This window comes from Chanodichthys erythropterus, chromosome 16 (assembly GCF_024489055.1).
Source record: "Chanodichthys erythropterus isolate Z2021 chromosome 16, ASM2448905v1, whole genome shotgun sequence".
In the NCBI taxonomy this organism is placed as follows: Eukaryota; Metazoa; Chordata; class Actinopteri; order Cypriniformes; family Xenocyprididae; genus Chanodichthys; species Chanodichthys erythropterus.
Window position 1 is genome coordinate 3,129,309 of NC_090236.1, and position 20,981 is coordinate 3,150,289.

The 20,981-nt window shown below is 37.8% G+C and overlaps 1 protein-coding gene across 2 annotated transcripts; it reads right to left on the reverse strand.

The window, feature by feature from the left end:
- Window positions 1–4,630: 4,630 nt before the first annotated feature.
- trim55a (tripartite motif containing 55a) lies at window positions 4,631–12,574 on the reverse strand. Of its 2 annotated transcripts, none has more exons than XM_067362347.1 (10): window positions 12,044–12,574; window positions 10,944–11,116; window positions 9,530–9,710; window positions 9,342–9,437; window positions 9,060–9,205; window positions 7,409–7,496; window positions 7,219–7,241; window positions 6,997–7,121; window positions 6,652–6,911; window positions 4,631–4,969 (listed from the first exon to the last, which is right to left on the reverse strand). In XM_067362347.1, the coding sequence occupies exons 1-10, from the start codon at window positions 12,206–12,208 to the stop codon at window positions 4,889–4,891; spliced, it is 1,338 nt and encodes a 445-aa protein (XP_067218448.1). In that variant the 5' UTR covers window positions 12,209–12,574; the 3' UTR covers window positions 4,631–4,888. The 2 variants fall into 2 exon arrangements, with proteins under 2 accessions (XP_067218448.1, XP_067218449.1); XM_067362348.1 differs by having other exon boundaries at window positions 4,632–4,969; window positions 9,530–9,707; window positions 12,044–12,572.
- Between the last annotated feature and the right edge of the window lie 8,407 nt (window positions 12,575–20,981).

Consider the following 20,981-nt stretch of genomic DNA (forward strand, 5'->3'; position numbering starts at 1 on the left):
ACATATGAAGTTCATTTGCAAAAACCGATAAACGCCATTTTTTAAAAAAATGAACTAAGTGCTGTGCATTATTCTCCATAAATAGCACGTTCTGTACCCTAAATCCATTTTGTCAGAAGAGCCGGTTTTGCCCACTTTCAGGCATCGCAAGTTCACGTTTTACAGCAGAAGCCGACAAGCGCCCTTGTTTGTGTACAGACAGAAACCAATAATCCGTTTTAGCGAATCAGCGCGCAGTATTCAGGTCAGGTGACAAGGCTTCTAGTCACTTCAAAAAGACGCGCTAGCTGAGGGAAGTTTTATCATAGCTCACTAAAAGTGATCGAGGATTTATGATTTCGACTCCTGTAAGTCCTTGTACACCATACACGACTTACATGCTGAAAAATTGGTTGTCCTTTTGCTTGTGTGTGTGTGTGCGCGCGCGCGCACGTGCGTGTGTGTGTACTTGTGTGCCGATCTGTGTGTGTGTGTGTGTGTGTGTGTGTGTGTGTGTGTTTGAGAGAGAGAGAGAGAGCGTGCGCGCGCGCGCGCGTGTGTGTGTGTGTGTATGTGTGTGCCGATCTGTTTGTGTGTGTGTGTGTGTGTGTGTGTGTGTGTGTGTGCGCGCGTGTGTGTGTGTGTGTGTGTGTGTGTGCGTTTGTGAGCACATGTGTGTTTGAGAGTGTTTTAAATGCAATTACTTGGGTTTTGTTTAACTATGAAACATGAAATGTGGAGTTATCCAGAGGTGGAGATTCCAGGGGTCAGAAAGTAAAAGTCCTGCCATATTTTCATTCCACCCACTGAAGCATTAATGAGATAATTAAGTGATTAATTGAGTGATGATTGCCCATTATTGAAGACACCTGATGATAAAAAGCAGAATCACCAAAGGAGAAAATCACAATTTTTAAGTTACCATCATCGAGGTCAGGGTTTGTTTTAGTTGAGCTCTTGATCCTTGACTTTTTAATATTAGATTTTGTTTGGGCAGTTTTAACTCCATTAAAACCAACCAGACAAGCAAAGTTAAAATATGATCAGGTGTTGTTGGTTATGTTTTTACATAAACATTACTTGATCTGAATTTCTGAGCTCATTTAAAGCCCAATCTCTGAGTTAGTTTTACATTATTGATTACAGCAGAACTGTGATTCTACAGCACAAGATCAGCTTTTACAATACATTTTTTTTTAAGAGTTCTGATTTAAAACAAAAAAAAGCAGAGTTCATTTAAACACACAGACATCAAGAATCATCCTGTGAATCTCAACAGTGGTGGCCATCATAAAGCATGTTGCAGTGCATTCTGGGAGCCACCAATCAAAATTCATCCATGGCTCCCATCATGCATTGCTGCATGAATAAATTATGAGCTTAATTGTCTTAGTAATTTCATTTATTCTCACTATTAAAATTTTGCTGTTTTTCTGTGACTTTTTAGTAGCTTGTTTTCTAATGTTCAGAGTTGATCTGTTGATCAGAATATGTTGCTTGTCACCGTTGTTGAGATTCACAGGCTGATACTTGATGTCTGTGTGTGCCTAAAAAAAATTTTTTTTTTTTTGGACAACTTTTTTTAAAAAAAAAATTCTGTATTGTATAAGCTGATCTTCTGCAGAATCACAGTTCTGCTGTAATCAATAATGTAAAACTAACTCAGAGATTGGGCTCTAAATGAGTTCAGTGATTCAGATCAAATAATGTTTATGTAAAAACTTAACCAAAACCTGATAATCTTTTAACTTTGCTTGTCTGTTTGGTTTTAATGCAGTTAAAACTGCCCAAACAAAATCTAATATTAAAAAGTCAAGGATCAAGAGCTCAACTAAAACAAACCCTGACCTCGATGATGGTAACTTAAAAATTGTGATTTTCTCCTTTGGTGATTCTGCTTGTTATCATCAGGTGTCTTCAATAATGCTCAATCATCTCTCAATTTATCACTTAATTATCTCATTAATGCTTCAGTGGGTGGAATAAAAATATGGCAGGACTTTTACTTTCTGACCCCTGGAATCTCCACCTCTGGAGTTATCTGATTTTGCCAAAAAACGACTGTTGGAGTTATCTGCTTTTGCTAAAAAACAAACTTTTGATATATATATATATATATAACATACTTTCAATGAATTTTAATTTTTTAATTTACCTATATTTTTTAGAGTTATCATTACTTAATCAAAACAGCCCAACTGCAGTTTGATTGTTATTAATTGGAATGCACAATAAAAAAAACATGATTTGTGAGAATTCATAAAAATGGAGTTATCTGTTTTTGCAAATAAACTCTTCATATATAAATAGGAGGGGTCATCCCCCATCTTCCTCCAATATATTTTTTTACACAATATAGGCTAAATGCCAGTGTTTTATAGGCCTACAAAAATTACTTTTAATTTGATCTGTTTGGTATGGAGCAGCTGTTTGTGTTTTACTGACTTTATCAGAACACTTTTTATAATGAACTACTTTGAGATAGGCTAGCTAACTAATCTGTCAGTATACAGAATAATAGAAATTATAGGAACACACACACACACACACACAAACGTTTTATTTTATCTAAATGAGGGAAACGAATTACTTGCAGTTATAAAACACTAGACTAATCTAATCCAAGTTATAAAAGTAAGCTTTTCAAACACTTGTCAAATTTCTGAGAATGACGTTAGTTGTGTAATGTAAGTGACGTAAGTTGCCCTCCCTCGGCGTCATCAGCAGAGTCTCTTAATTACCGGCGGTTGAATCTGATTGATTCATTAACACGAATTAAGAAAAGCCCGGTAAATTCAGAAGATAGCCTACTGACTCTCGATTCAATCTACGGTGTGATACTAAACACTGGACAGAATGCAAGAGCATTTTCATTTTTTACTGAACAGCAGCCAAATATTCTGTCATACTCATTCTGGTGATTCTGCCATCCCGCGTTATATAAATAAACCCCAGGCAGCGATGCTCGCGCTGCACCCACAGCATACTCACAAACATCCGGAGAGCACCTGAGGTGAGCATGAACTCAATACATGGCTTTTACGCAATGACATAAATGATAACTTTAGCTATTCTAATGAGTGTCTATGTGCTACTTAATGTTTTTATCTTATTAATAAATGACTGTTTTAAAATAATGAAATGGAATCAGCGCGAAGTTTCTTAGCCACACCGGATAAGGGGTCCAAAAGTCTTAGACCACATTAAAAATCTGAGATTTATTTTTTGCTTGTTTCAAAGCCATAAATAAACAAAGGTATGCAATAGAATTGAGAAGGAAACATGTTATGACGTAAAAACTACACTGCAAAACAATAGCCTATACATTAAATATTAAACAGTATAGCTACAACAGGTCAGATGTTCTTCCACTGCTCTTTGGAGCAAGGGTAACACTTTTCAATAAGGTCTTCTTTCTTAACAGTAGTTAATGTATTAGCTAACATAACGAGCAATGCATTTGTTACAGTATTAATCTTTGTTAATGTTAGATAATAAAAAAGCTGTCGTTCATTGTTGGCTCATGCTACAGTGGTTTACAGTGCATTAATGTTAACAAATACAACTTTTGATTTTAATAATGTAGCCTAAATTTTGAAATTAACATTAACAAGATTAATAAATGCTGTATAAGTATTGTTCATTCTTAGTTCATCTAAAGTAGTTAATGTTAACTAATGAAACCTTATTGTAAAGTTACTAAACATGCATCATTAGTGCTGCTGTCATTTAAAGAAAAATACAAAATAAATAGCAAATTCCTTAAACTTTTATCTAATTTGTAAGGAAAAGCTTTGTATTAAATAAGAACAATGTGGAAAAATAAGAATTTTCACTAGCCTATACCTTAGGAATACTTGTAGAATCCCATATATGGGTATGTATTAGTCTAATTTAATTAAAGTATTAATTTTTATTAATTTGACTGGGGTGGCCTATTGTCATTAGCGATATATAGGCCTAACGTTAGGCCTATAAGAAGAATTGTCATACATAGGGCATACATTAAAGAAAAATCATGCAGTCTCAACCAAGTCCTGGAAACTATTTTATCGCCTATTGTAGCTACTACTGCCTACTGTATATTACGTTTATTCAGATTCCAGGGAATTTCCCTCAATGAAGCTGCACGTGCTACTCGCTGCGGTGACTCTCGGTGTCCACGTCTCGCTGTCTGAGTCCGCTCCAGGACACACGGACACTCAGCTGCCTTTTCTGATGCGTTTAGGAGAGGAGTACTTCTTCAGGATGGACAACACTGCTCACAGCCCGCGCGCGCCCGACCGGAGATCCCCGTCACGCACCGAGGCACTTCAGCTGCAGCTCACGCAGCGGCTGTTAGGAGGCAAGGTCGGTAGTGTCGGTAACGGGATCATGAACCGCTTCTTGGAACGCGAGCGCCGGTCTGAGGACCCGCCAATCTCGCTGGATCTGACTTTTCACCTGTTGCGCGAGGTGCTGCAAATGGCGCGAGCCGAACAACTGGCCCAGCGCGCGAGCAACAACCGCAAAATTATGGACGATTTAGGGAAATAAATAATGAATTACACAAAAAAAAAAATGTTTTTAATTCCATTTCTAAAGTAATATAAGTCATGTTCACGGTTTACCCTTGTGAATACTTTGAGTTTAGTGTCTTTTCCCATCTCTTTTAATGTATTCAGAAACAGGCATTATTGGCATATACAAAAGAGACTGTTTATACATTTATTCATAATTCTTTATTTTGTATTTTATTCAGCAGTAAAGATTTAATATTTAACAGTTGTGGATTATACTGTTCAAATTTCTAACTTTAATGTAGGCCTAGTCTATGATTGTCAAAGTAACAAAATATTAGTTATGAAGTACAACAGTTTTTTTCTGGAACGTCACTGGGATGTTGCAGGTTTACCAACTTAGTCTGATTTTATTTTGGCACATTTAACCAGGAAAAAGAGAAAACATGGCGTGGTCCATCCTCAGATGTCTGGCTGGGACCAGCATTTACCTAAATGTATGGAAAAGATGAGAAAGTGAGATGGAGAGACCGATAAATGGAGACCGTGAGAAAGACAGACAGAGCAAACTGATTTGTGGTTTGAACGATCTACCGAATCCATGTATGCTCACATGAAATAATGTTGAATTGACTTGAAAGATCAAGAGGAGGCAGGTCAGAGTTTGGCTGCCAAACCTCTTTCTGATTTTAAAATTAAATGAATTTAGCACATGAGAGTGATATTGTGAAATAATATGGCCATAAGACATGAAATCAATGTATGTTCAAAATTATAATTTTGCAATATAATTCACTGAATTTTACTGAAATATTTATTTTACAAAAAAGTATATCAATCGCCAATAATATCACTAATATCAAAATTTAAACACATGACCCCAAAATATGGACGCTTTTATAATTTATATAACATACAAGGGCGTAGATTTGGCTTCAACATTGGGGGGGTTGAGCGTTGGTATGCTGCCTGTAATTTTTTTAATTAAAAAAAAAATCTGTTTTATGTGTAGTGTTATTGGATAATTTATTTCCTATCTATCTATCTATCTATCTATCTATCTATCTATCTATCTATCTATCTATCTATCTATCTATCTATCTATCTATCTATCTATCTATCTATCTATCTATCTATCTATCTATCATAACTTTATGGAATTTATCTATAACCATTCATCAAATTCTAACATAACGGAGTGATTTTAAAAAGAAAGAAATTATGTTAAATATTAAAACCGCCAGTAGGTGGCAGCGATTCGATGTTTTAATGAGTGAGCTACTTAAATCGTTCATTCAAGCAAATTCGTTCAAAATCAGATTAATTAAGGATGAAAACAAACATCGATGTGAATACTTTTGTCATTGATAAGACATTATTGAAAAATTAAGTAACAAAACAGACGGCTGTTTTAGTAAGTGGTTACAGTTACACTGATAGTTATGGCTAAATTACAATGGATTAGCTAGCTAAAATATATGTGAAGTGTACTTAGCTATTACAATGTTTTCATACCTCCTTCTCAGAACATGTTTTATTCTTTTTAACATCCCTCTTTGAACAGAAATTTAAAATAGTCGGCTGGGCAACGGTTCTCTTCATTTCTTGGTGCTACCCGTAATCTCCATTCAAACATTAGAGCTCCACTCGCGTTGTTTTGGTGAAAGTGCGATGCGCATTGGTTGGGCGTAACCAATCGGTTCAATGGAAGGAAGGCACTTTTTTTTGACTAATTTATTATGACAAACTCATTTGATTAGAAACAAAATTATTGTAACAAAATAAATGAATTATACATATGTTAGTATAGATCTACTGTGATTTTCATGTTGAAATATTGGGGGGGTTGTAACTGATGGATTTGAATATTGGGGGGGTTACCTCCCCCCCATCCCCCCCCCCCGCAAACTACGCCCCTTATAACATATATTTATGAAAAGGACAATAAATTATAAAAGCGCCCATATTTTGGGGTCAATAATAAGGTATAATCTCAGCAAAATGTAAGATGATCCAAACTCAGTAAAAGCTGATTTATGATCCATAATGTCCTCAGATTCCAATTGTGTTTTTCAGTATCTTAACTTTAAACATTACTGACCCATCCTAAAAAAATATGTAATTCCAAGGAATTACAAATATGGATGAGATTAGAGGAAGGAGAAACCCATACCTGAGCTGGCGCATCTGTAGAAGGGTTGAGACTGGAGTCTGGAGCGGGCGTAAATAAGGGCGTGTTCTCTGCTGGGTTGATGTTCACTGATTGGTTGGGTTTTGATGACATTTGGGAGGCGTCTGCTGTCGTTGCTGGGGGGTTCGGTACAGGTGTTTGTCTCTGTGGGATGGGTGTTGTCCTTGAAGATGCTTGAGTCTCAGGAATAACAGTACCTGTTAATTCTTCATCATCATCATCCTCTTCATTGTCGTCACCATCTATAATAAGAGAAAGAGCTCTTATAAAGAGACATTACAAAAAACCTTACCTGACACCTTAGGTTAGGATTAGAGTTAGTTTTACCCCTGATGAAGTCTATACTGAGTATTGCTCTTCGTTCAGGCTGGAAGTTTGCAGTGAAATGATCCATATTTTCATATCCACGCTCCACCTTTTCTAAATGAGACACATTCCTGCCTTCTGCGATCCTAACATGAGACAGAATGAATTAGATGGCATAAAACACAAGTGTCTGATGTTTAAATATTTTTAGAATCAGTAAAATGGTGATTATTTGAATCTTACTTCTGTAGTAGAGGCTTTGTATTCTGTTAGAGAGACATTTCGATTAGAGACTTCATTGCTTAAGAAAAATGTGCTTTCTTTTCTATTTTCTATTTTCTTCTCTTTCTTTTTCTATAATTATATTACATTAAGTGTTTGTTGGTTTGTTTTTATGAAAAGAAAAAAGCATGCAATAAAGAACTTTGTTGACCTGCAGGAAGATGGCCATCTCGGATTCCTCCATTGTCTGAATTCCTGTCTCCACTAGTTTGGCTGCGTTGTCCAAGTGCTCTCTGTACCTGCACAGGTCATTACTGTGATTAGCAGATTTTGTAAACATGCACATGCATAAACATACTTAGCATGGGAAAATAGAGAAATCATGATGAGAGCATTATTTGCTCATCTGTTATTTATCTACCATTCAACATTTTGGGGTCAGTAAGATTGTTTAATGTTTTGAAAGACGTCTCTTATGCTTTGTAATATATTTTAAAAAGTAATTTATTCCTATGATGGCAAAGCTGAATTTTCGGCAGCCAGTCTTCAGTGTCACATAATCCTTTAGAAATCATTCTATCATTTTTGGGCAAACTATGATACATTTTTTTCAAAAGTACTGTATTTTATCACTTTCAAGGTCCAGAAAGTTACTAATGACATCGTTAAAACTTGACTACAGTGGTTCAACCTTAATTTTATGATGTAACAAGAATACTTTTTGTGCGCAAAACATAAAAATAATGGCTTTATTCAACAATATCTTCTCTTCTGTGTCATTCTCATACATTGTTTACGTCAAAGTCCCTTTAAGACAAGTCATTTCACTCGGCGGCCATCTTTGAAACGCCTCTCAGGCATCCTGGGCATCATGCAGCTCCTATCTCTTTGAATGGGGAAACATCAAATTCTCCAAAACTGCTCGCCAACCTTACGATTAAATTTCATATTTGAAATGACCAATGAAATCTAACAACATCCAGCTCATAAATTTAGTTTCTAAATGCTTGAATCATGACAAAAAAAATGTATTTTTCAGGCTGGATCAAGCGAATGCGCATGCGCAGACCTAAATGCGCGTCTCTTCGGAAGCGCGCGTCTGACTGTTTCTATAGAAACCGGTGATTCTAACGGCCACTGAAGAGACGCGATGACTTTACCAATCGCGATTGGCTCTTATGTAGCAGGCGGGACTTATTACGCCATATTGCTCATTACACTTTCTCCCATTCAAAACAATACGAGTGACGCGTCTTGTGTTATTCTATAGTCTTTGTTATTGTACTCATTATTGGCCGGCACCTGCGTCAGCATCACACGCATGCGTCGTGCTGCTCATGTGTGCAGCTTTGGCTAATATGTAGCCGGCATTCAGACGTAAACAGGGAAGCCTGCACTGCGTCACCTGCATAAGGATAACTACAGGGAAGAGAAGAGATTGTTGAATAAACTCGTTATTTTTGTTTTGTTTTTGCGCACAAAAAAGTATTCTTGTCACTTCATGAAATTAAGGTTGAACCACTGCAGTCACGCTGACTGTTTTAACGATGTCTTTAGTACCTTTCTGGGCCTTGAAAATGGTGATTATATTCGCCATCAAGTCATATACCTCTTGGATTTCATCAAAAATATCTTAATTTAATGAACGAAGGTCTTACAGGGTGAGGGTGATTAAATAATGACAGAAATAACATTTTTGGGTGATCTAACCCTTTAAATTAAATTAAATTAAAAGTATTTTTTATCAGAATAGCAGCTGTTCTTCATGATTATTTGTCACATGTTACAGACAGTTACCTGTCATCAGAAATGTGACCTTTGATATTATTTTTATTTTTGTGTGTTTGTGTGTGTGCATGTACTTGCGCTGTAGGCCACTGATGTAATCGAGTTTCTCCTGCTGTTCTGCAGTGATCTTTAGTGTGAGGTCTCCTCTGCGCTCTTCCAAAAGAGCGTACAGACGATCAAACCACTCGCATACACGAGACTTCTGCCTACGGCCATTTTCCTACACAAACACACATGCACTGGCATCATTACTAGGACCGTAATGTAAGAAATCAACCTGAGAGTTATGATGCAATGGAATTGGTCAACAAAAAAAGGATCAGTCATTGATAATGATAATACACACAGACACTGACCTCCACAGATCTGCAGCTTTCCTCTAGCTGACTGATGATGCCCTGAATTCTGTCATTGTTGCCAACCAACACAGCAACGCCATCAGACAACTCTGTCTGCACACACAATCACAGAAATATAAACTGATCAATCAACATGAGATAAAGAATACAGAGGTGCAGAGAGATGATAATAAGAAGAGTCTCACTTTCTGGGTCTCGTAGACAGATTTGAGTGGAGCAACCTCACAGGACTGATGACTCCCAAACACTTTACATAAGGAACAAGTGGGAACGGAGCAGGTCACACAGTATATATTAATCTTCTCTTCCTGATGCTCCTCACACATCAACTCATCATTCTTCACATCTGGCTCAGGCTTACTGCTGCTGACAGAGAATCAGACAGATTTTTACTTAAATTGTCTATCTTTATGCCTACCAGTGTTTTTAAAAAATGTACACCGATCAGGCATAACATTATGACCGCCTTCCTAATATTGTGTTGGTTGCGACACACACGCACCCGGCCATTCACGTGATGTAAAAGAAAATGCGATTCATCAGACCAGGCCACCTTCTTCCATTGCTCCGTGGTCCAGTTCTGAAGCTAACGTGCCCACTGCTTTCGGCGGTGGACAGGGTCAGCATGGGCACCCTGACTGGTCTGCGGCTACGCAGCCCCATACGCAACAAACTGCGATGCACTGTGTATTCTGACACCTTTCTATCAGAACCAGCATTAACTTCTTGAGCAATTTAAGCTACAGTAGCTCGTCTGTTGGATCGGACCACACGGGCCAGCCTTCGCTCCCGCCAGTTCACCACTGTTCCTTCCTTTGACAACTTTTGATAGATACTGACCACTGCAGACCGGGAACACCCCACATAAGCTGCAGTATTGGAGATGCTCTGACCCAGTCGTCTAGCCATCACAATTTGGCCCTTGTCAAACTCGCTTGAATCCTTACACTTGCCCATTTTTCCTGCTTCTAACACATCAACTTTGAGGACAAAATTTACTTGCTGCCTAATATATCCCATGCACTAACAGGTGCTGTGATGAAGAGATAATCAGTGTTATTCACTTCACCTGTCAGTGGTCATAATGTTATGCCTGATCGGTGTATATGAATGTACAGAGAATAGAACAAGAATGAATAATAAATAAAAAACAACAAAGAAAAACACAACAAATTTCCAAGCAATGAAATACTCACCTCCCTATAATAGTAACACAATCACTGCTGTGATGATATCACAGCATATCTTTTGTTTAGTTTAATTTTCTTTTAGTTTGCATTAGAAGTGCACAGTGAGAGAAAGTAGTTGCTCATGTTGATGTGTTTCCAAATGTGTGTGTGGTGGGGGGACTGATAAACACAGAAGATGTGTCTGAAATAGCTCCTGTCACATTGGCCTATTTATAAATATAGTCCAGCACACACACAAATGACCATGTGCTGGAATAGAATAGAATAGAATAGAATAGAATAGAATAGAATAGAATAGAATAGAATAGAATAGAATGTCTGAGTTGCAACAGGATTCCAAATGATTAGACATTATAAATGATTAGAGAAAGTGAAATGAAGCTGTAAGTCTTAGTTATAGTAATAATACCTGCTGGATTCCTGTTTGTACATATCTATGATGTTCTCCACCAGCAGGTTCCTCTGTAGGCCATACACCCCATGTCTATCCAGAACCACTTCATGCCTACAGGATGGGCAGCGGAACCGGCCGCCTGAGCCCAAGGAAGAACCTCCTCTTGTTGGCAAGTAGGGGTTTGAGGCCTGAAACGTACACACAAATGTTTTTGTTATATATATTTTGGCTTTTACTTTAATTATTTCAAATTTTCCTTACAAAGGATTGGTACTGTACAATCTCAGACATTAAATGTAAATAAAACAACATTGTAAATAAATATGTCGATAGAAGAAATACTACTTTACCTGTAATAAAAATGAGCAAAAAAGATCAATTATGATGCCATTACTAATGATAAAAAATAAAATAATAGTAACAATAATAAAATCTTTTTGTGTGTGTGTGATTCAATAGTTTCAGTTCTGCACTTATTACTCATTAAAATATTTTGTCTAGCTTAGTAGCAAATCCAGCATGTTTCTTTTTACACTCTTGTTTTAACTGTATAGGACTTGAGGATGTAACATTTGTTCCCAATTCTGATATTTTAATGACTTAAAATGTTACCTCTTTAACCATTTTTCTTTTTATAACCTTAATTCTTGAACAAAATCCCACTCTCTTTTGCTACTTACTACATCTGGTTTCTGTGAAAGAATAAAATCGAACAATTTTGCCCATAACTTATAGCCTATATATATATATATATATATATATATATATATATATATATATATATATATATATATATCCAACATAACCTATATAGTATATAAGTTATCAATATATGGCTGCTGATTTTAAATCACTGTTGGAAAATCCAGTTTAAGATGGTAGTTTTGAAACATGTCTAGCTAGTCTAAACTGGTTACTAGCTGTTTCAAGCTAGCCATTCCAAGCAATAGACAATCTGGGATGGACCAATATAGGCCTACCAGCTGGTTATCCCAGCTTCTCAAGCAAGTTTTTGAATTATAGTGTTATGGAATAAAACATTCCAAAACACTATTGTTTTAAACATTATTAACTTTCAATTTTTTCGTTTCATTTTAAGTATACATTGGTGGTACCTGAAAGATGTCATTGGCACATTTGCGGCAGAGGTTGTGCTGGCACGGTAAGATTACCACCGGCTTGGTGAAGATCTCAAGACAAATGGGGCATATCAGCTGCCTCTCTAAACTCTCCATGGTCTCGCGCGTTCTAGGGCACCAATAATCCAAACCCACGCTCATCACGCGGAGCGCACGCGCCTGGCGAACACACTCCGGTGTGTATTGTTCTGTTTATTTTTTATTTTTCTAAATTTTCTTTCAGAAGAAATCCAGTTGTAATGGTGTCTCGCCGTGTGGTACTTGTAGGCCGCTCCGTCACCTTCCTCCACGCGCTCGTGTAATGTCTGGTCTGTTTTTAGCATGGGTACGTAAAGGTTGCCATGATTACGTGACCATATATGAAAACGGCTGTTTGAGACTGGGCAGCTGTCTGCCCCCACCACAAGCTCGCAGTCCTCCCCTATCCGGGAATCACACGCGCACCCCTGGAAACCAGCCTGCGGCGTGAGAAAACCGCTAAACTCCTCTGGTCATCCAGACCACTCATCTTTTTCAAAGCAAGTTTAAATGTTAAGTCCTATTTTAACATTTCATTGGACGATTTTCTTGTTAAATTTGGAGTTAAGTCTACTATATGATGTAAAAGGACGTACCACTGACATAAAGTACCTTAGCACTTCCATGTTTTTTGTACCATGTTACAGTGGAATACAATGTAAATACCATAGTAGCCTACATTAATATGATAATAATTTGGAACACCATAATTTAAAACTTTGGGGAGACTTGACTGAGTTTGTTTCTTATGGTCTCACAAACTCGTATGCTTCATTTTAAGGTTTTGTTGACAAATGTGCAATTACACCTATTATTACTAATACTGACATTTTATTTGTTTATTTGTTATGGGTGAAAAGCATTCATTCATAAATATTTATTTATTTATGAATGAAAAGCATTTTACAAGTGGTCATATATACAGTATCCCTCTGATAACACAAACATCTAATGTTTTAAAAATGTTTTATTGAGCTCCCAACACTCAAGACAGTCAAAATGTCTACTGAAGGTCATCAGCTTACTATTACTTCATTAGTAAAAGTTTAAATCAGTTTAGAGAAGATTAGGGTGGAGGTGGAGGAGGCGGATGTTGGAGTTCCCTTGTTTGATGCTTTTCATTCATGCTATCTGGTCCATCTCATCCTATGAATATATATATATATATATATATATATATATATATATATATATATATATATATATATATACACACTACCAAAGTTTGGAAACATTACTATTTTTAATGTTTTTGAAATAAGTCTCTTATGCTCATCAAGCCTGCATTTATTTGATCAAAATACAGAAAAAAAAACAGTAATATTGTGAAATATTATTACAATTTAAAATAATAGTTTTATATTTTAATATACTTTAAATTATATATTTTTTTCTGTAATGCAAAGCTGAATTTTCATCAGCCATTACTCCAGTCTTTTGTGTCACATGATCCTTCAGAAATCATTCTAATATGCTGATTTGATACTCAGTTATTAACAAGGTTGGAAACAGTTGTGTTGCTTAAAACCTCTTCCACTCCGAGGCATTTTTTAGATTTCCGCCTGAATTTGACATACCAAAGTTTAAATGTTCACCCTTCACACATACAGTGAGAGAAATGTAAAATATTGGTGTCATTGTAAAGAAAACCCCTCAAAATAACAAAATCAGACTGTAATACTTCAGAAATTACATTGTATGCATTTAAAATACTGTAATAAGCACTTAAAAAATAGGCGATTTTTGTTTTTTTTTTGTTTAAAATCCTGTTTTTGAAAATCTGTAAATCAGGTTCTGTTTGCTCTAGGGACCTGCTGGTTGTTTTCTTTGATTCCACTAGGTAACAGCTTGTACTAGAAAAAAATATTTTGAATCTATCATCTTCTAAACAGAAGTTATTGAAATGTAACTGAAGGGAGGCAAAATTATATTTTAGTGTATGCAAGTGTTCTTTGGATTGTCCTTTGCAAAAACAGGTTTTACAGACCGCATTACCCCAAAAATCCTACTTTTATTATATGGTATAGCACTTTATTTTATTATTTATTGATTTTCTTAATTTTCATCTTTGTCTCTGAGATGCAAAACAAGTACTATGCTAAAAAGCATAAAAGAATGAGATTTTGTTTAGCGTTTTACACTTTTTATTCTCCTTTCAGGTGACACAAGACAGAATAACATATAAAATAAAATGTATGTGGTCTTTAACAATGTAAAACATGATCTACATCCTCCACATTTTTATCATTCTGTGCATCACTATAATATTTTGTCCCTTGTGTTGAGAGCATCACCTTCCTCTGGCCTGTCTTGAAGATGTGAAGCTGAGGACCATCTGTTCCGGTGGTCCAGGATTTCATGCAGCATCTGAAACAAAAAATAAAAGTTGTTAGTTAGTTGTTTACAATATAATAATATACATTTTACGATTTCAAAATGTAGATTTACTCAAATGACGATTTTATTGAAGTCTGCATACTTGTATACTAATATGTATGAGTATGCATACTTATACGCAGTTTCGTCAAATGTTTTGTCAAATGTAACAGTTTATTGGCTTAGTTGCTGTGCTTTCCCATTTAAAAATAATAATTTTATCATTAAATAAGCATTAGCATTGTAAATGCAGGAATATATGAGCTTACCAGTCAAACGCAGGGTCCAGTCGTCTCCTTCGATAAAAGCGAGCTGTCATTTTCGCCGAATCATAACACGGCGTCACTGGTCCATGCCTCATCACTTTCAAGTACTTCAAAAACATTTCTATCGGTGCCATTGGCGCTTTTCCCTCTCCATATGCCATTTTAGAGGTCAAAACAATACACAAACTATGAAAGCACATGCAAATCTTCCATCAAACAGCTCCTCTCATCACTCGCAATGCGATCAAACGCCCACCACGTGAAACTGAAGCGCGTGTGTGTGTGTGTGTGTGTAAAGCTGCGGTGTGATCCCGCCTGTCTGCCTCAATGATTTGTTAAATATCTCGCCATCTGATTGGACTAGAAGCTTGATTGACATGTCCCTGGACAAATAGGATCCTTAGCTTTATACACCTGCCTGATATGTATATCATCGTCATCACTGAAGGAAGCCAGACCGTTTGGATGATGGTGTGAAGATCGCGTGTTTCTTCATTCGTCTCCATTTTGTGTTTCAGACAACCGCGACATAACAGTGGATTATTTACCAATATAAGTTCACAGAAAAGTGAAAGTAGGCTCATTTGAAAGAAAACTTCATAAGGTAAAAGATGATATAGAGTTTGTGGCTGATTTTATCTTAGAGAAGCATTGAAAGGGGTAGAAATGTGACGTTTGTGTTTGTTTTTTCCACATTTATCAAATTTATTGCGCGATTCTTTTGAAGATCGTTCAAATTATGTTGTTAAAACAATAAAATAAACTATATAGCCGAATTCCTGAGAATGAGAGCTTTCTTCTGATATATGACATGTCTGTTTTATGAAATATGCGAAAAATTCATATTCATATTTATATTTCCTCATCATAGTCAAGGGGAGGGGCGTTTTTGGCATGATTGTATATTTAAGCTTTATCTTACTAATTTGTGTAACATAAACACAGAAGTCATTATATTCTTTGTAAAGATTAGATTCTAAGCTTTCAAATGGTACCATATATGGGTTGGTAGTATCTCCAGAAATTTTAAAACAAAATAAGTGAAAATATTATGACGTCGTTTCGGCCCGCCCACGGGCCGGCAGAGTGGAAGAGGTTAATATATTTTGGAAACTGTGATACTTTTTTCAGGATTCATTGATGAATAAATAGTCAAAAAGAACAGTATTTATTCAACACAGAAATATTTTCTAACAATATAAATCTTTACTATCACTTTTCAACAATTTAACACATCCTTGCTGAAAAAATGTATTAATTTCTTCTAAAAAGAAAGAAAGAAAAAAATACTGAATCCAAACTTTTGAACAGTAGTGTATATTGTTACAAAAGATTTAATTTAAATAAATGCTGTTTTGTTTTTTTTTTTTACTTTTTATTCATCAAAGAATCCTGAACAAATGTGTCACGTTATAAAAAAATATTAAGCAGCACAACATTTGTTCATCAATCAGCATATTAGAATGATTTCTGAAGGATCATGTGACACTGAAGACTGGATTTAATGATGCTGAAAATTCAGCTTTGCATCACAGACATAAATTATATTTTAAAGTATATTATAATAGAAAACCATTATTTTAAATTGTAATAATATTTTACAATATTACTGTTTTTTTCTGTATTTATGATCAAATAAATGCAGGCTTGATGAGGAGAAGAGTCTTCTTAAAACATTAAAACTAGTAATGTTTCCAAACTTTTAAATGGTAGTATGTGTAAATATACATATACATATATATATATATATACATATATATATAGAGAGAGAGAGAGAGAGAGAGAGAGAGAGAGAGAGAGATGGCAGTACACAATTATTCAATTTACATTCACAGATATTACAAAAGGATGTTGTACAAGGAACATCTTTTTTAACGGGTTAAGGCAGCCTTTACTAAACACTACTAGACATTACAATACATTACATCACAATTACTGAAAAACAGTGTTAGAGCGCCATCTAGTTGTTATACTTTACATTTTCACAATCTCTAAACTTGTGGACCTTTTTATTGTGAACAGTTTCTAGATAATGCAGGTGTATCACACTAAGGGACACACCACCAGTATGAAACATGTCTCGCTTAACAACAAAAAAAAACAAAAAACAGGAAGTATAACAGTTATTGTGTCTACACACTGTGAAATGGCAGGATCCAGTGTTTCTTTGGCTCAGGATCTTTTCAACTGCTCAATCTGTCTAGATCTATTGAAGGATTCAGTGACCATTCCCTGTGGACACAGTTACTGTATGAACTGTATTACAGGCTGCTGGGATCAGGATGATCAGAAGAGAGTCTACAGCTGCTCTCAGTGCAGACAGACCTGTTTTAGGTAAAAGGTGAGTTTTGAGCAGAAGAACAACTATTGAATGCTGGAAGAGCTGTTCATTTAGGACTCTCCTCCAATCCAATCGTAGAACATTGTGTTCAGTAAGGTAGTATACTCATATATGAATCTAATTTTCTGGTTTTGTGTTTGTGTAAAGTTTTCATTCTCTCTCTGTCCCTCCTGGATCTTCAGACTCACCCAGAATCACTGTCTGTTCTCATCTCTTTTGATGAAATTGGTAAATCTGTGTCTCATCTGAGAGAGAAACTGAAGGAGTTCTGCAGAGAAGAGATAGAAATTATATCTGGCAGAAGAAAAATACTGGAGACACATCATTTTTGAAAGAAGTCCAATCAATTCAAATTGACATGGAATTGTTTAAATTTAGTTTCACAGAGTTTTCACAGAGAATATCTGTTGGTTTTCTAAGTGAGATACATCTAGATCATTCCCACTCCTGAATATGAGCTCCTACAATTTAAGTAACAAGATGAGCACACATGCACAGAGAGAGAAAACGTTAAACACGGCTGAAGACTCAGGTCAGTGGGGGGTGGGGGGAGTGCCCTTTGCGGTCGCATCGCGTTGCCCCCGCATTCCCATTTCTCTCCCACCCGGAATGCGATTTCTACCGCGGGTGAACAATCGACCCCCACCGAAACGTGATTTCAGCCGAAGGAGAAACCCACAACTCAGCACATGGCTGTCTTTGTTTGTGTTGGTCATGTGCTCCTCTAGTCCTGTCTCCTTGTTTCCTGTTACTACGCCCTCTTCCTTAGTCCTCCTTAGCTGATTGTGCCTCTTTCTCTAATTTCTTTACTGTTTTTTTGCACGCTTTCATTGTGCATTGTGGTGTGTTTCTGTTGTTTATCCTTGCTCTAGTCCTAGTCTTGTTTTTGTTGTCTCTTTGTGTCTTGTTTTGTTATTGTGAGTCTTTTGTTTGTTTTCCTGTCTCGCCCCGTATCCTAAGACTTCCTGGCCACTGATGTTCACTGCCTGGCAGCAAGATCGGTGCTTCATCTAAAATATCATTCAAGTTTCTGGTTCCTTGGGTTCCTGCCTGGTATTCAGGACCCAGCAGGATGAGCATCAGGGTAGTTCCCCCTGCTACTGCCCGGGAAAGAAGGGCTCACCAGCGGGGGCTGGGATCACGTCGCCAGCAAGGACAAGATGTTGGATCCTTCGCCCAGTTTTTCTGGACAATGGCAGGGGCATTGAGTATCAAGCCATGGCTCTCAAGAACGTCTTCAACCTCTGTCTGGATGACCCGTTACCTTAGTGGAAGATGAAACTGCTGAGGAGTATAGATTTATAGAACTTCTCCAGATATCTGCTGTGGCGAGAGGGGCGTGGTTTAGCGAGGTCTGCAATGGGAGAGAATAGCGGGAGATGCTCGGTAAGTGAGTGTGTTGAATGCAAATCACAAACACCTGTTTCTCATTCCAGTGATTGGCGCGGAGACAGGATAAAACGCCGTGAGAAGCAGAAGTGTGTGAGAGAGAGGGGAACTGCTGACAGAGGCACGTTGAGTTACTTGGAGTGAAGTCCTTGTGGATTGTGTATACCGAACCTGGAGTGAAGCCCTTTGTGGATTTTATTTATTTTTGTTGTTGTGCGCTGCACAGTCTATCTATTGAACCTTTTTCAAGTCAATAAAAGCTCAGTCAGCAGTTATTCGTCGACCCTGTCCTCTTCCTTCCCCATTATGAACTTAACTGTGCTACATCTGCATCTTCGCAAGGAGGGGAAGGTGAATCACTACCATCAGAACCTGCCTGCAGGGACCATCCCACTCCTCCCTCCCTTGTCATGTCCAGGACCCTCTACAGACCCCCACATTCAAGTGAAGGTCGAGAAGGAGGGCAGTTAAGTCTGTTCCAAAGTCCACTCCTGTCATTCCAGAGCCAGTCAAGTTCGCTCCAGACACTCCTGAGCCAGTCGAGCCCGCTCCAGCCATTCCAGAGTTAGTCAAGCCTGTTCCAGTCATTCCTATGCCAGCAAGCCCACTCTAGTCATTCCAGAGCCAGTCAAGCTCGCTTCTGCCAATTCAGAGCCAGTCAAGTTCACTCCAGTCATTCCTGAGTCAGTAGAGCACAAATTTGAATGCCCTCATAAGCAAAAGAAGGCCTATGTTGGCAAGTCAGATGCTTTTATCTGAGAACAGTCTAGTGCCGGCTCCAGCCCCTGAGTACAGTCCAGTGTTGGCTCCAGTGCAGCCCAGGAGAGTTCTCCAAGTCAAGTCCAGTGGCTGTCCTTGCTGCCTCGGAGGACGTTTCAGCAGCCCTCGAGAGCACCCCTAAGTCAAGTCCAGTGTTTGTTCCTGAAGCCCAGGAGTCAGTTTCAGCGGCCCCCGAGGGCGCCCCTGAGTTAAGCCCATTGTCTGTAGCTGCTGCTCTGGAGGGTGTTTTAACAGCCCTCGAGAGCACCCCTATATTAAGTCCAGTGTTTGTTCTTGAAGACAAGGAGGGCACTTCTGAAACCAGTCCAGTGTCTGTCCCCGAAACCCTGGAGGGCATTTCAGCAGTCCTTAAGGAACCCCTTGAGCCAGTATCAGTATCTGTTCCTGTATCCCCTGAACCCATTTCCCAAACCATCTCCCTCCTTGCTAGTGCAGTCATTGCCCCTGAATTCATCCCAAGGTCCTTCCCCAATCAAGAGTTTGTCCCTAAGACAAATAACGCCATTCTAGCAATAACGCCATTTTCAAGTACCCACCATTGGAGTGAGTTCATGTTCCTAAAAGGACCATCAATCCTATTCCTACCCATTCCACCCTCTGTGTTTCCTGGTCATCAGAATTTTCCAAAGCTGGCACCTCCCTGTATCCCCCTGGAAATTAGTGTGATTGTATCCACCTGATCCTCATGTGCTGTTCCCTTTTATATTTTGCTTCTTTCCCTCATGTCTTTGCTGGTTCATTGCGTGCGTTCATTGTGCATTGTGGTGTGTTCCTGTTTCTGCCATTTATCCTGGCTCTAGTCCTGGTCTAATCCTGGTCTTCATCACCATCTCCCATCTGGTGCTGCCTCTTCATCTACAGTCCACAAGGCCATTGTCACTCTGGACAGGTCTCAGTAGTCATCCTACCTGCCACCCTGGTCAGACAGGGGCCATACTTGACACTGAGCCATTGATGTTGCCATTGATTTCTCAAACAATACCACAATTCCATAGTCTTTACATTTGTATTCCTTAATAAATCAATTACCAGCAACAGTCTTTTGAGTCAGGGAGTGTTGGGAATAGTGAAAGCTGGTAGCACTGAAAAAAGAACCACAGAACAGGCAAACAGAGAGACCTTTATGTTTGGAGCTGCTGGCATACATACACACACAGTGAGTCACAGACTGAGAGAAAAGAGAGATTATTTTGTATGGAGAGAGAATCCATCCGTTTTCAAATAGGAATTGTAGGAATTACAGCTGGTTTTCTGCATTAACTCCCCAAAACACATACACAAAAATAAACTGGCCTGTGTCTGATCTCACACATATTATGGGAGTGTGGGGAAGAACTTTCAAATGGTTATAGTTTCAAACTAGGGGTGTCGCAATATACCGGTATTGACGATAACCGTGATATTCAAAGCATGAAATATCGATATCGTGTTAATTTAGGGTGTGACGATTATACCGGTATTGGCGATAACCACGATATTTAAAATGAATAGGACGCTTATGATACCATGACATGTAAAGGGTGGCAACACCATCAACCCATCTCCGTGTCCATCATCCTGCAGATTACTCCATTTTACAGAGTAAGTTGTGATTATTTTACTATTCATGGAATGGGAAATGTTATATTAACCTGTTAACAGCGATTTTCTGTGTTCACGTATTTAAATAAAGGGTGATTATTTTAAGTACCGCGTTTTCTTTATTTAGACTGATAAATCCCCCCCCCCCCCCCCCCCCCAAGGA

Coding starts and splice junctions, on each gene's coding strand:
- trim55a (XM_067362347.1), bottom strand. CDS start 12,208: ATGAGCGTGGGTTTGGATTATTGGTGCCCTAGAACGCGCGAGACCATG. Junction 11,117..12,043: donor GTGCCAATGACATCTTTCAG/GTACCACCAATG, acceptor TGTACGTTTCAG/GCCTCAAACCCCTACTTGCC. Junction 9,438..9,529: donor CTGTCTACGAGACCCAGAAA/GTGAGACTCTTC, acceptor TTGTGTGTGCAG/ACAGAGTTGTCTGATGGCGT.